At 44.4% G+C, this 14,261-nt stretch overlaps 1 protein-coding gene across 18 annotated transcripts in view; it reads right to left on the bottom strand.

Moving 5' to 3' along the window:
- Positions 1–14,261, bottom strand: part of tjp1a (tight junction protein 1a) — a 187,227-nt gene that overhangs the window by 26,104 nt on the left and 146,862 nt on the right. For 13 of the 18 annotated variants that reach the window (XM_014175461.2, XM_045708278.1, XM_014175454.2 and 10 more), the window contains 11 exons: positions 12,881–13,017; positions 11,269–11,374; positions 10,981–11,131; positions 9,810–9,918; positions 7,962–8,181; positions 4,093–4,277; positions 3,788–3,883; positions 3,394–3,420; positions 2,442–2,524; positions 1,938–2,148; positions 126–226 (listed from right to left, as the gene is read on the bottom strand). In XM_014175461.2, coding sequence (XP_014030936.1) covers positions 126–226; positions 1,938–2,148; positions 2,442–2,524; positions 3,394–3,420; positions 3,788–3,883; positions 4,093–4,277; positions 7,962–8,181; positions 9,810–9,918; positions 10,981–11,131; positions 11,269–11,374; positions 12,881–13,017 — 1,426 coding nt within the window. The remainder of the gene's footprint in view (positions 1–125; positions 227–1,937; positions 2,149–2,441; positions 2,525–3,393; positions 3,421–3,787; positions 3,884–4,092; positions 4,278–7,961; positions 8,182–9,809; positions 9,919–10,980; positions 11,132–11,268; positions 11,375–12,880; positions 13,018–14,261) is intronic. The other 5 variants (XM_014175452.2, XM_045708280.1, XM_014175458.2 and 2 more) reach the window with 1 other exon arrangement.

The raw sequence follows: 14,261 nt of genomic DNA, 5'->3' as shown, positions 1-14,261 counted from the left end.
ATTCATGCACAAAATACATTGTATATTAAAAATGTCTGACATTTATTTTAAATACCTAATTTTCATTCAAATGAAATGTATTGGTAAGTGTTTGATGATATTAGTCTCGGCGCTGAGTGTCCTACCTTTCCCTCTGAAACCCACACCAGCTGGTTCTGCTGCTGTTGAATGGTCTCCTTCAGGGCACCGTACCACCCGTCATTCATATTATTCATGTTAATGGTGGCTTGGGAAGGATAGAGAGAAGAGAAAGAGCAGAGACAAAGCACCTCTCAAATGAATACAGAGAACCAATAACACAATTCTCATAATCACTGAAAAACTGTTCTCATAACCTCATGAAAAACCACTAGGATTAACACGTCAGAGCCCGGTTTCCCGATAGCAATGGAACTTTGAAAACACCACGCAGAGAGAATGGTCGCTTATCGTCGTTGCTGTTGGAGCATGTGTCCAAACTGATAGGATCAAAAGAAAGGAAACGCTGCTCTAGGATCAGCTTGCTCCATTAAAATCTTACCTTAACATTCAAATTATTTCACAATAATGATGGCGGATTTGCTCCTAGAGAGATATTCGTTTGGTATACTCAGTGTTTATTGAGACCCACTACAGACAGTAGCCTACAAGTAGCAAAATAGAACTCAATTGACTAAACATGAAATGTATTTCAGTATGATTTAAATAGGCCTATAGACTACTGTTTATATTTTAATGCAGTCATCTCCATGTTCATTGGAACCATCTTTTTATATGTCGCTCATTTGGATCAATTGCAAAGACATTGGCAACGTTGTTCTGAAGTTATCGGTGATCACAGAGAGACATATAAGCCATGTGATTCTGTGTTTAGCGAAGATCTTCTGTGTAGAAAGTGACGTGGGAGGGCAAAAAGGCGACGCACTTAGCTGTTCTATGAGTGGTCTGTGGCAGGCGTTAGATTACGAGCGTTTTCAAGTGCAACGTTAATAACGATGGTTTTGGGAAACAGCTAGGAGATTTAACGGTGCTCCTACAAAGGACAAACTTAACCTTAAGATGCTTATGGGAAACCAAGCTCTGAACAAGTAAGTCACTGATATGTCAAACTATCATTGATTCAGATGTTGATGATTCATTATTATTCTACATGAGGGGAAAAGCTTATTTCTAGGATCACTGCTTGTATCATCCCAAAGCTGTTCGTCTTGTCTTGGCTCAGCACTGGTTGTTGCTACTGTTGTAACTATGAGTGGTCATAGTTACAACAACACTCAAGGTCTATAGCGCTGCCTGGCAGCTGTCAATCTGTTTGACCTTACACAAATACCACAGGTGACACTTCTCTCTGTTGTTCTCGCTCTCTCTAGGCTTGTTCTAGAAATACCAGGCAGTGCTTCACCTACAGACCCATGTGGAATAAGGGAGTAACTCAACGTGGATGGGAAAGGAGAGGCTGGATGTGTGTAAAAAAATGAACGGGGCAGGGCCGTGCAGGGAATGGGTAATGACGGCTGGGGTCCTGTGGGAGGTTAGCTCGGAGCCCTGAGCAGCCCTGCCTGCGTGAGGAGGAGGGAACACAGAACAGCACCCCGCTAAGACACTGACTGTACTGTGCCACCGGCTGATAGTCCACACCAGGGGCGCAACTTACACTGGGGACATGTCCCCCCCACATTCTGAAATTGCATTTTTTTGGTCCGCCCCAGTTTTAGCATTGGAATGCGATACAAAACGAGGCAACGGTGTGCTTTAGGACCATGCGGACGCCTCCGAATGGTCGGGTAGGCTGTTTGGAGTGTTTATCCAACTGGAGTTGCGCCCCTGGTCCGCACTACAGTACAGCATGCAGCCCTAGCCTCTCTCACTCCTGACAACTCCATCTCCCTCTGAGATACATTTTCCCCCTACCTCCCACTCACTATTTCTCTCTTCCCCTCCCTCCCATAGAAACTCACTGGTGAAGAGGTGGTGGTTGTTCTTCCTCAGTTTGAGGGCTCTCTCGTAGAGTTTCCTGGCTGACTTCCTGGACTCGGGGCACAGCCTGGTTCTCATGGTCTTGACGCCCTGCTTGCTGTCCGGGTTGAGGAACACCACGATGGGGTACCACTGGGCGTAGTTCAGACGGTCCACAGCGTTGGGGGTGATGTCCAGCACAGCATGCCGGTCCTAAGGACACCCCCCCCAAAACAATAAATGAATATTTGATCTAAATACTAACACTAAAGGGTTTGCTCAGATTGCTGTTTTAGACTATATTTTTCATATATTGGTCAAATAAAAACCTTCATTCAATGAACACCAGAGAGCAGAAGTGAGCCATGGATGAGTCTATCTATGCGTGTGTGTGTGCTGTATGTGCTTTAAGAGGGGATGTGTCTGTGAGGTTTTCTGTCAGTTTGCATGCATGTGTGTATATGCGTGTGTGTATGCGCATCCGTGTAGTAAGTAGTTTCGCTCACCCGGTCAATGATCTGTTTAATGGTGTGGAGGCGAATGATCCCGGAGCTGCGCTGGTCTTTTCCTGCGTCTTTGGGCTCACTCTCTGCAGAGGGGGAGAAGGGACAGTGTTACGGTGTCATATTACTGCAGCGCTCCCTATACATCTCAGCTCATTACCTTCACCCTAATGCATGCAATATGCCTTAAGCACATTTCAAAACATAAAATAGAGGTAGTGTCATTATGAATGTGCGCGTGCAACTATAGACATCACAGTATAGTATAATCCGCAATGCAGGAAATGTGTTACATGTGTGAAAAGCATTGAAGTGGGATAATGCACATTCAAGAAGATAGGGAATCATTTCAAATAGATTCATGATTCAAATTTTAAATGGATATAAACGTCAGGGGAGTTAAGCGGGAATGTTCTAAAAAGGTGAATTGTTTAAACATCGCTAGCCTGGCCTTATCTGTCTATCTGCCACCATAATGACCCTTTGAGAGGCCAGCTGACCTGGGTGCAGTTTCACTACTCAGATCTCAACACTATTATCACAGGATCTTTCACCACTCAACCCTGCATTCTATATCAGCATTCTAGATTGCAGAGTGCTAACATCACTAGCCCTTACAATTTCAGTCATAAACACACCAATGGCATAAGGCATCTTCTCCAATCTAATGTAAAAGTTGACATTTTAAGTACACAGACATTAGGGGCTTGGGAATTAAGAATGAAGACTAGTACGGTTATGTATGCAGCTTATTTTCTATAGCATATTGACTGTGCCATGGGTACATGCTCCATAACTAGCTACATTGTCATTCCACAATCTCCCTACAGGCTGAATCAGGCCATACATGACCAACTACAGAAAACACATCTACAGTACAGAGGGTAGGCTACCACCTAGCTAACTAGCATCAATTAGCACTGATACAAAAAAGTTGATGCACTTCATGACATACTTTCCACTCCTTCATGTTGCTGTGTTTCTGAAAAGAAAATACAAGGTTTACAGAGATATAGGTTACGCAAAATACGTCCAGGGCTGGAATTATTTTACATGTGGATTTTGGAGTAGTGCACTTAGGAAAATTGAAATTCAATACTGTTTAGGGTGTTAGAATGAACACTAAATGCTAAAGATGCTAGCTATTCCCTCAAGTGGACCTGGAGTAGGCAGATGAGGGCGCCCTCTAGTCTCTAACACAGAGCTGCTCTAAGTACTGTGTTACTCCAGCTGTGTGTGTGTGTGTGTGTGTGTGTGTGTGTGTGTGTGTGTGTGTGTGTGTGTGTGTGTGAGACATGGCTGAGACAGACAGTGAGATGGCTACTAATGGCTAGCTAAAGGCTACTCACTGGCAAGCTCAAACAGGTCAGGCTCCTCTCTGGCCAGCTTCTCTCTTGCCACGTCTGCGATGGACCCAAAGATCACCACAGGCCTCAGGAACCCAGCTGGATAACAGAAGACACAAAACAACAACAATATTTGACAGTATCAACGCCTCTCAAGGCCGAATTTGTAGGCAAACACATGGCTGCATTCCAATGTCCACACTAGCATACCTTTAAGAATGAAACAATGTACTGGGAAAGCATTCTCAGTGGTAAGCTAGTTTATGTATTGTGATGTATCCATGGACCCTGCTCTGGAGAAAACCTACCCTCTCTCAGCACCACCCTCTCATAGGCAGGGAACTTGGTCTGGACCGGCTGGGCAGACAGGTCCTCTCTGCTCTTCCTCAGGTTCCTCTTGGAGGTCCGCAGACCACGGAACCTCCAGAAGTCAGCCCTGTCGCCCCCTGGCGTTTTGGGGAGGGTGTACTGCACACTGGACAACTGCTCTGCCCTGTGGGAGGGGGATTGGAGAGGTGTCAGGCAACAGGCAATGGATTGAACGATTGGATTTCAATGGAAACTGCCAACATGTCCTCAGTTTATTTTTAATTAGTGAAGTTATCCAATGTGTCATTTACAGCCCTGTTACCACTATTCTATTGTTTAATACTTCTATACCTTAATAGAACCTAGAATTCAGTAAACATTTGACTGAAGAGGACACAGGCATGGCCAGGGACACAACGTGGCAGAGTAGCCCCGGTGCACCGCGTATAATGGTTACGTTAATGTATGCTTGTGATAAATATCTGTGTCACGCTGGTATGTTGGGAGCACTGTGAGGTTCCCCTGTCTGCCCCATGGTGTGGAATCTCTCGCTCTCTAAACATAGCCAGGGGCTGTAGGTCAGGCCAGGCCTAGACTCCAACAGGGACTCTGTCAGTCTGCTGTTTCATTATGAATAGATAGTCCTGTGAGGGTAGGAGACTCATAGTGCAAATGCCTTCTCACTAGAACAGTTGTCACCCGTGTAACTGAGACTAGGGGTGATGTTAATGTGGCCTACTTTACACAGCCTAGTTCATCACCTTATGTTAGGGTTGTTGTTTACCATCTCTACACCGACAGGAAGGCTGCTGGTGTCTTATTTGACTAATGCTGTCGACCCCCTCCCCCCTCTAGCTACCTTACCCTCTCCTCTCCACAGAGTAGGCTCTGCTGAACTCGACTGTAACTCTACTCTAACTGTTCTTGTTGGGGATGATGTCTCTCTACTGTATTCTACCTGTTCTTGTTGGGGATGATGTCTCTCTACTGTATTCTACCTGTTCTTGTTGGGGATGATGTCTCTCTACTGTATTCTACCTGTTCTTGTTGGGGATGATGTCTCTCTACTGTATTCTACCTGTTCTTGTTGGGGATGATGTCTCTCTACTGTATTCTACCTGTTCTTGTTGGGGATGACATCCCTCTACTGTATTCTACCTGTTCTTGTTGGGGATGACATCCCTCTACTGTATTCTACCTGTTCTTGCTGGGGATGACATCCCTCTACTGTATTCTACCTGTTCTTGTTGGGGATGATGTCTCTCTACTGTATTCTACCTGTTCTTGTTGGGGATGATGTCTCTCTACTGTATTCTACCTGTTCTTGTTGTGGATGACGTCTCTCTACTGTATTCTACCTGTTCTTGTTGGGGATGATGTCTCTCTACTGTATTCTACCTGTTCTTGTTGGGGATGATGTCTCTCTACTGTATTCTACCTGTTCTTGTTGGGGATGACGTCTCTCTACTGTATTCTACCTGTTCTTGTTGGGGATGATGTCTCTACTGTATTCTACCTGTTCTTGTTGGGGATGATGTCTCTCTACTGTATTCTACCTGTTCTTGTTGGGGATGATGTCTCTCTACTGTATTCTACCTGTTCTTGTTGGGGATGACATCCCTCTACTGTATTCTACCTGTTCTTGTTGGGGATGACATCCCTCTACTGTATTCTACCTGTTCTTGCTGGGGATGACATCCCTCTACTGTATTCTACCTGTTCTTGTTGGGGATGATGTCTCTCTACTGTATTCTACCTGTTCTTGTTGGGGATGACGTCTCTCTACTGTATTCTACCTGTTCTTGTTGGGGATGATGTCTCTACTGTATTCTACCTGTTCTTGTTGGGGATGATGTCTCTCTACTGTATTCTACCTGTTCTTGTTGGGGATGATGTCTCTCTACTGTATTCTACCTGTTCTTGTTGTGGATGATGTCCCTCTACTGTATTCTACCTGTTCTTGTTGGGGATGATGTCTCTCTACTGTATTCTACCTGTTCTTGTTGGGGATGATGTCTCTCTACTGTATTATACCTGTTCTTGTTGGGGATGATGTCTCTCTACTGTATTCTACCTGTTCTTGCTGGGGATGATGTCTCTCTACTGTATTCTACCTGTTCTTGTTGGGGATGATGTCTCTCTACTGTATTCTACCTGTTCTTGCTGGGGATGATGTCTCTCTACTGTATTCTACCTGTTCTTGTTGGGGATGACGTCCCTCTACTGTATTCTACCTGTTCTTGCTGGGGATGACGTCTCTCTACTGTATTCTATCTGTTCTTGTTGGGGATGATGTCTCTCTACTGTATTCTACCTGTTCTTGTTGGGGATGATGTCTCTCTACTGTATTCTATCTGTTCTTGTTAGGGATGATGTCTCTCTACTGTATTATACCTGTTCTTGTTGGGGATGATGTCTCTCTACTGTATTCTACCTGTTCTTGCTGGGGATGATGTCTCTCTACTGTATTCTACCTGTTCTTGTTGGGGATGATGCCTCTCTCCTGTATTCTACCTGTTCTTGTTGGGGATGACGTCCCTCTACTGTATTCTACCTGTTCTTGCTGGGGATGACATCCCTCTACTGTATTCTACCTGTTCTTGTTGGGGATGATGTCTCTCTACTGTATTCTACCTGTTCTTGTTGGGGATGACGTCTCTCTACTGTATTCTACCTGTTCTTGTTGTGGATGATGTCTCTCTACTGTATTCTACCTGTTCTTGTTGGGGATGATGTCTCCACACTGTATTCTACCTGTTCTTGTTGGGGATGATGTCTCTCTACTGTATTCTACCTGTTCTTGTTGGGGATGATGTCTCTCTACTGTATTCTATCTGTTCTTGTTGGGGATGATGTCTCCACACTGTATTCTACCTGTTCTTGTTGGGGATGATGTCTCTCTACTGTATTCTACCTGTTCTTGTTGGGGATGATGTCTCTCTACTGTATTCTACCTGTTCTTGTTGGGGATGATGTCTCTCTACTGTATTCTACCTGTTCTTGCTGGGGATGACGTCTCTCTACTGTATTCTACCTGTTCTTGTTGGGGATGATGTCTCTCTACTGTATTCTACCTGTTCTTGTTGGGGATGACATCCCTCTACTGTATTCTACCTGTTCTTGCTGGGGATGACGTCTCTCTACTGTATTCTACCTGTTCTTGTTGGGGATGACATCCCTCTACTGTATTCTACCTGTTCTTGTTGGGGATGACATCCCTCTACTGTATTCTACCTGTTCTTGCTGGGGATGATGTCTCTCTACTGTATTCTACCTGTTCTTGTTGGGGATGATGCCTCTACTGTATTCTACCTGTTCTTGCTGGGGATGACGTCTCTCTACTGTATTCTACCTGTTCTTGCTGGGGATGACGTCTCTCTACTGTATTCTACCTGTTCTTGTTGTGGATGATGTCTCTCTACTGTATTCTACCTGTTCTTGTTGGGGATGACGTCTCTCTACTGTATTCTACCTGTTCTTGTTGGGGATGATGCCTCTACTGTATTCTACCTGTTCTTGTTGGGGATGATGCCTCTACTGTATTCTACCTGTTCTTGTTGGGGATGATGTCTCTCTACTGTATTCTACCTGTTCTTGTTGGGGATGACGTCTCTCTACTGTATTCTACCTGTTCTTGTTGGGGATGATGCCTCTCTACTGTATTCTACCTGTTCTTGCTGGGGATGATGTCTCTCTACTGTATTCTACCTGTTCTTGCTGGGGATGATGCCTCTCTACTGTATTCTACCTGTTCTTGTTGGGGATGATGTCTCTCTACTGTATTCTACCTGTTCTTGCTGGGGATGATGTCTCTCTACTGTATTCTACCTGTTCTTGCTGGGGATGACGTCTCTCTACTGTATTCTACCTGTTCTTGTTGGGGATGATGCCTCTCTCCACCTCCTGGTGGTTCTTGCCAATGCGTATGGCGAGCCAGGAGCCCAGCTTGCCGTTGTAGAGGGTGTCCACTACACGGAACACCTCTCCCTTGTTGAAGCTCAGGCCGTACGGAGACTCCTTCTCATACTCAAAGTGGGTCCGGATGTAGAACGAGTCGCCCACATCTGACTCCACTATCCGACGGTAAACTGGAATTGAGGGAAAATGGTAGAATAACAAATTAACCTGTTAGGGCTAGGGGGCAGTATTTGCACGGCTGGATAAAAAAAAAATTACCCGATTTAATCTGGTTACTAATCCTACCCAGTAACTAGAATATGCATATACTTATTATATATGAATAGAAAACACTCTAAAGTTTCTAAAACTGTTTGAATGGTGTCTGTGAGTATAACAGAACTCATTTGGCAGGCAAAACCCTGAGACATTTTCTGACAGGAAGTGGATACCTGATGTGTTGAATTACCTTTAAGCCTATGCCATTGAAAAACACAGGGGCTGAGGAATATTTTGGCACTTCCTATTGCTTCCACTAGATGTCACCAGCCTTTACAAAGTGTTTTGAGTCTTCTGGAGGGAGATCTGACCGAACAAGAGCCATGGAACGATGATGGCCCATTAGACACCTGGCGCGCGAGTTCATGTTGGGTACCCTCGTTCCAATACGTTATAAAAGAGTATGCATTCGTCCACCTTGAATATTATTCATGTTCTGGTTAAAAAGGCCCTAATGATTTATGCTATACAACGTTTGACATGTTTGAACGAACGTAAATATATTTTTTCCCCTCGTTCATGAAGTGAAGTCCGGCGGGCTTAGATCATGTGCTAACAAGACGGAGATTTTTGGACATAAATGATGAGCTTTTTTGAACAAAACTACATTCGTTATGGACCTGTGATACCTGGAAGTGACATCTGATGAAGAGAATCAAAGGTAATGGATTATTTACATAGTATTTTCGATTTTAGATCTCCCCAACATGACGACTAGTCTGTATCGCAACGCGTATTTTTCTGGGCGCAGTGCTCAGATTATTGCAAAGTGTGATTTCCCAGTAAGGTTATTTTTAAATCTGGCAAGTTGATTGCGTTCAAGAGATGTAAATCTATAATTCTTTAAAGGACAATATAATATTTTACCAATGTTTTCTAATTTTAATTAGTGATGCTGACTTGACTGCCGGTTATTGGAGGGAAACGATTTCCTCAACATCAATGCCATAGTAAAACGCTGTTTTTGAATATAAATATGAACTTGATAGAACTAAAAATGCATGCATTGTCTAACATAATGTCCTAGGAGTGTCATCTGATGGAGATTGTAAAAGGTTAGTGCATCATTTTAGCTGGTTTTATGGTTTTGGTGACCCTGTCTTTGAATTGACAAAACATTACACACAACTCTTGTAAATGTACTGTCCTAACATACTCTAAATTTATGCTTTCGCCGTAAAACCTTTTTGAAATCGTAAAACGTGGTTAGATTAAGGAGATCTTTCAAAGGGTGTAAAATAGTTGTATGTTTGAAAAATTTGAATTTTGACATTTATTTGGATTCAAATTTACCGCTCTTGAAATGCACCTGCTGTTGATGGAGTGCACCACGGGTGGGACGCCTGCGTCCCACCTAGCCCATAGAGGTTAAGTAGGGAGAAATGTTCAGGTATACAATTGAAAGCGTGTGTAAAGTTCACATGTAACCAGGTTAACTTAAAATGTGTGTTTCTGTGCAAACTCAAACCTATACACTCTCAGACCCTGTCAAGATCGCAACGTTAATTTATCTGACATCTGTTTTCCCCATGTTACTCACCATCCTTCTTCTTCTGGGCCAGAATGGTGACCTCTTCACCCCTGGGAAGGTCTAGGAGGAACAGCACAGCCTCTTCTCGGATGATGTTAGCAAAGTCTACGTTGTTTACCTACAGAGAGGAGGGAGAGAGAAGAACAGAGACTTTCAGTTCTCCAGGGTCCAGGCCAGTCTACTTCCCCACCTCAACGCCCTGCGGTCCCCAGCACAATATCACGTTTATTTACCCTGCTGCAGAGCCAGCGTTTGAACCAGGAACACATGGGGTTGAATCATAGAGAATAACCTTTATCCTCCTCAGAAAGGAGACTTCAAGTCTTTATCTCAACAGGCTCACTGCCCAGGGGTGGAAAACAACATCCTGGGTTGTGTCTGAAACGGAACCCTATAATCTATAGTGCACTACCTTTCCCTACATAGTAAAGAGGTCAAACGCAGTGCACTATATAGTGAATAGGGTGCCATTTGGGACACAATCCTGGAAGCCTACTCATAGGGAATAGCACAGAGCCTAGAGATGTGTTTGTACAGCAGGGAAGGAGGCTAGCAAAGAGGAGGAGTTAGTCCTCCCCACCTTGACCCATACTGTGGTGTGGGAGGAACACAAAGCATGATGTGTTTTGTTAAAATGTGTGGCTAGTGATAAACATGATTAAATGAATCCAACTCTGATATCAGAGGGGACTTCCATCCACAATACTTCAGACAGGGCCTAAGAACAACAACAACGACCTCTATTGTGTGGTTCAGAGTAAACAAAGGAAAGACAGAGAAGAGAAGAGCCAGGCGTTGACCTCAGACCGATTCACCGCAATTACCATTTTCTATCTCACATCACTATGACCAGTGACCACACAGTAGAGGTCATTGTTGATCCACCGGCTAGTGGATCACATAGTTTCACAAAGTGTTTCCAACTAAGCGTGGGCAGCGATGAGAACGTTACCAGAACTACAGCAGATGTTCTCCAGCCAGTACAGAACAGAACATACCCTTCAACACTATCTACTGTGGAAAAGAACAAACCACTTATCCTGCGCACTTTCAAAAGACAAAACTTTACAATGGCCTTGTTGACAAAAATGTGACAATCATAAAGTGATGAAACATACCCAACAGCTAATAATAATAAAACGTGTAAAGCAGGTACTACTGTATGAGATGGACTTCTTACCCTGAGAATCTGGTCTCCTTCCTCCAGACCTTCCTTGGCAGCTGGGCTGTCCTCCAGGACTCCGGCTACAAAGATGCCCACGTCGTTCCCTCCGGCCAGCCTCAGGCCGACACTCTCCCCCTTCTTAAACTTCACCAGCTTCATACTCGGCCTGCATGGGGAGTGGGCATCATACACAGACGTTTAGATACTACTGTTCTACAGGGAGCTATTACATTTCAGCAAATAACATGGTACTGACATACATGGTAATAATAACATGGCTTTAACAGGAGGACTGAGGATTACCTGAGGATGCTGTCATCATGACCAGCGCTGGGCACTGGGGCATCAGAGGGGCTGACTGGAAGGTCCACATCAGGCTGGCCAGGCTGGGCATACACTGGCTTTGGTTCTACAGGACCAACACACACACACACTTCTGTCACATACTGATAGTATGATCACACACACACATGTAAACACACTAACCTGGTAGAGGAATGTGAATGTACAGATGACTATCTGAGTTAGCGTTAAATAACTACGGGATAGGAATGGGTCAACATTACGTAACACTAGAGCAGGGCTCGAGAAACTCAGTGTTTTCCTGGAACACAAGCTCATGAAATCATGTCCTCTTTCAGGGCCCTAAGCAAGATTTGGTTTGAAGGTCCCCCCGACCTCACGGGCAAAATACACTATACATACAAAAGTACATGTGGACACCCCTTCAAATTAGTGGATTCGGCTATTTCAGCCACAGCCGTTGCAGTAGAATGGCTTTACTGAGGAACTCCGTGATTTTCAACGTGGCACCGTCACAGGATGCCACCTTTAAGTGCTGTTATTGTGAAGTGGAAACATCTAGGAGCAACAACAGCTCAGCCACGAAGTGGTAGGCCCCAAAAGCTCACAAAACGTGACCGCCGAGTACTGAAGCACGTAAAAATGATTTTGCAATGAGATGTTCGATGAGCAGGTATACACAACATGGTATGTGGTCTTTAGTGGCCCCCCTCTTCACGGTGGAGAGAAAAATTGTTTTAAACAGAATTTCCTGCAATTCTACACATTTTTTTGCCATGGGGTATAGAGAATTATTTGAAGTTTTAAAGCTCATTTCATGCAATTCTATTATTTTGCCATGACTTCTGCCATGTTAATATGATCTTTGAATGAGAGTGACTAACAAAATCAATAGGGGCCCCCTGGAGGTCAGGGCCCCTGGTCGGTATTCGTTTATGACAGTGGAGGCTGGTGGGAGGAACAACAGGAGGACTGACTCACTGTAATGTCTGGAATGGCATCAAACATGTGGTTCCCATATGTTTGGTACTGTTCCATTTATTCCATTCCAGCCATTACAATGAGCCTGTCCTCCTATAGCTCCTCCCAGTAGCCTCCTCTGGTTCCTGATTACTACAAGTTTACTGTAGATAGCTGGCTATACTAACTTAGCAATAAAAAAAAATTGTTAGCTGACATGGCTAATTGAGTGATGGTCAGTGACTGACATCACAAGAGAAAAATTGCTGATGCACAACCAAATTTCAAAATTGCACCTACTATTCTAACTCTCAACAGTAAGTTGAGACCCCGACTGAGTTCCTAACCAAAATAAATAAATAAATAAATACATACACATATTATTTTACTCTGACATGTCACGACCCACCATTAACATGTCAGTGACGACCCATACTTTAAGAAAGGCTGCACTAGAGGAATGGACTAGAGTACTATGGACTGGGCTTTACTGATGTGGGACAAGGAGAACAGAGTACATTCCAATCCAGGGCAGAGGACAGAGGGAAGCAGAGAGGGATAGGCACAGTACAGAGGAGTGTCAAGGCCTGTTTTGGTTCAGGCAGTTAGACAGGTGGAGGCAGCTGTGGAGGCAGCAGGGGCCCTGACTAACCTGGCAGCGGGGGCAGTTTGTCCTCTCTGGCCAGTGGCTGGTCACTGATGGCCTGGATTAGGGCCTCCTGGGAACCTTTAACAGGAGTCGACATCACCCCGGGCTTGGAAATCCTCTCCTCATCTCGACTTCTGTGGCTAGAAAAAGAAACAGTTGATTATTTATTTTAGGTTTGTTCATTATTTCCTTTGTAGGCCTACCCTGTGAGATGAAGAATGGTTGCAATTATGAAGAGAGAATAGAAAGATGGATGGATGAACCCAGAGTCAAATTTTTTTTTTAAGTATAGGAGACAAAACAATGTCGCACGACCTCTGCACCCTCTCCACAGAGAGCTTCCTCCACAGGCTGCTTGGAGAAGGTCCTGTTGTTTAACCCCAGGGACGCAGCTACAGTGATAGAGCGTGAGATCTGTGTGTGTTGTTATGAGTGCGCCGTGTTACTGACATCACAGCGTGGAATGAGTGATAAGGCACTAGGAAGAGTAAAGAATGGCCAAAACAGTAAGCAGTTAAAAAGGAGGATGGCCGTCTTCGACTCAAACTATTTGAACTGCACGTTTATAGGGTCAGACCTAGTCTCTGCTGGCCTCGGTTTCACCTCTGCATTGACTCAAGGTGCTTTCAGCTATGTGGTCTACAGACTCCTCTCAACCCTACAGTATCACTGACAACCACACAGAGACCAGAAACACTCAAATCAGTCATACCGAAGCAAACATTTTTCTAAAATGTTTTGATTGAGAGCTGTGTGCATTACAAATGATTCATTCCATTTCCCTTCTCAACCTTCCAGCCAAACCACAGCAGCACTGTATACCAGCCAGAGCCAGTCCCAGCTCCAGCTCACGGCAGCCAGGCACTGAGTGTTCAGATTCAGATGTGTGAATGCCGTGCTCCGTCTCTGCAGCTCTATTCGGCTGCTTCTTAGAACAATGGGTTCGAATTCCATCCTGGTCACATGACCCCGAAGCTGGCACAGCACTCCAGCCAGCATCCAGCCGTTTTTTTTTCTTTTACACGGGAGGAATGTAGCGGTAAGCTACACTACAGCCTGACTGTGCCACCATCTTACACCCACTCACTCCCTCACACAGGACTTTAACAGGATAACATGCACTCACTTCCCAAAGACAAAATCAGACTCAAACAGCAGCAAACCAAAACCTATTAGCTTGAAAAGTGAAATGGGGACCCTTGCCTTTCTAACATTACATTTCCTGTCTTTGTGAGAACAAATGAAAACACTCCATCAAACGTCTCCCATTGCAATTATTCAACAGTGAAACTCCTGATTTTGTGTTTCTAGTTCAGAGTGCATTGGGGACTGTTGAAATAAAGAGATATTAAAAAGGGCTGCAGTACAGGCAGAGCAGTCTGTG

Source organism: Salmo salar, chromosome ssa26, assembly GCF_905237065.1.
Source record: "Salmo salar chromosome ssa26, Ssal_v3.1, whole genome shotgun sequence".
Classification (NCBI taxonomy): domain Eukaryota; kingdom Metazoa; phylum Chordata; class Actinopteri; order Salmoniformes; family Salmonidae; genus Salmo; species Salmo salar.
The sequence above is the reverse complement of the archived record's forward strand: the minus strand, read 5'-3'. Positions and strand labels throughout refer to the sequence as shown.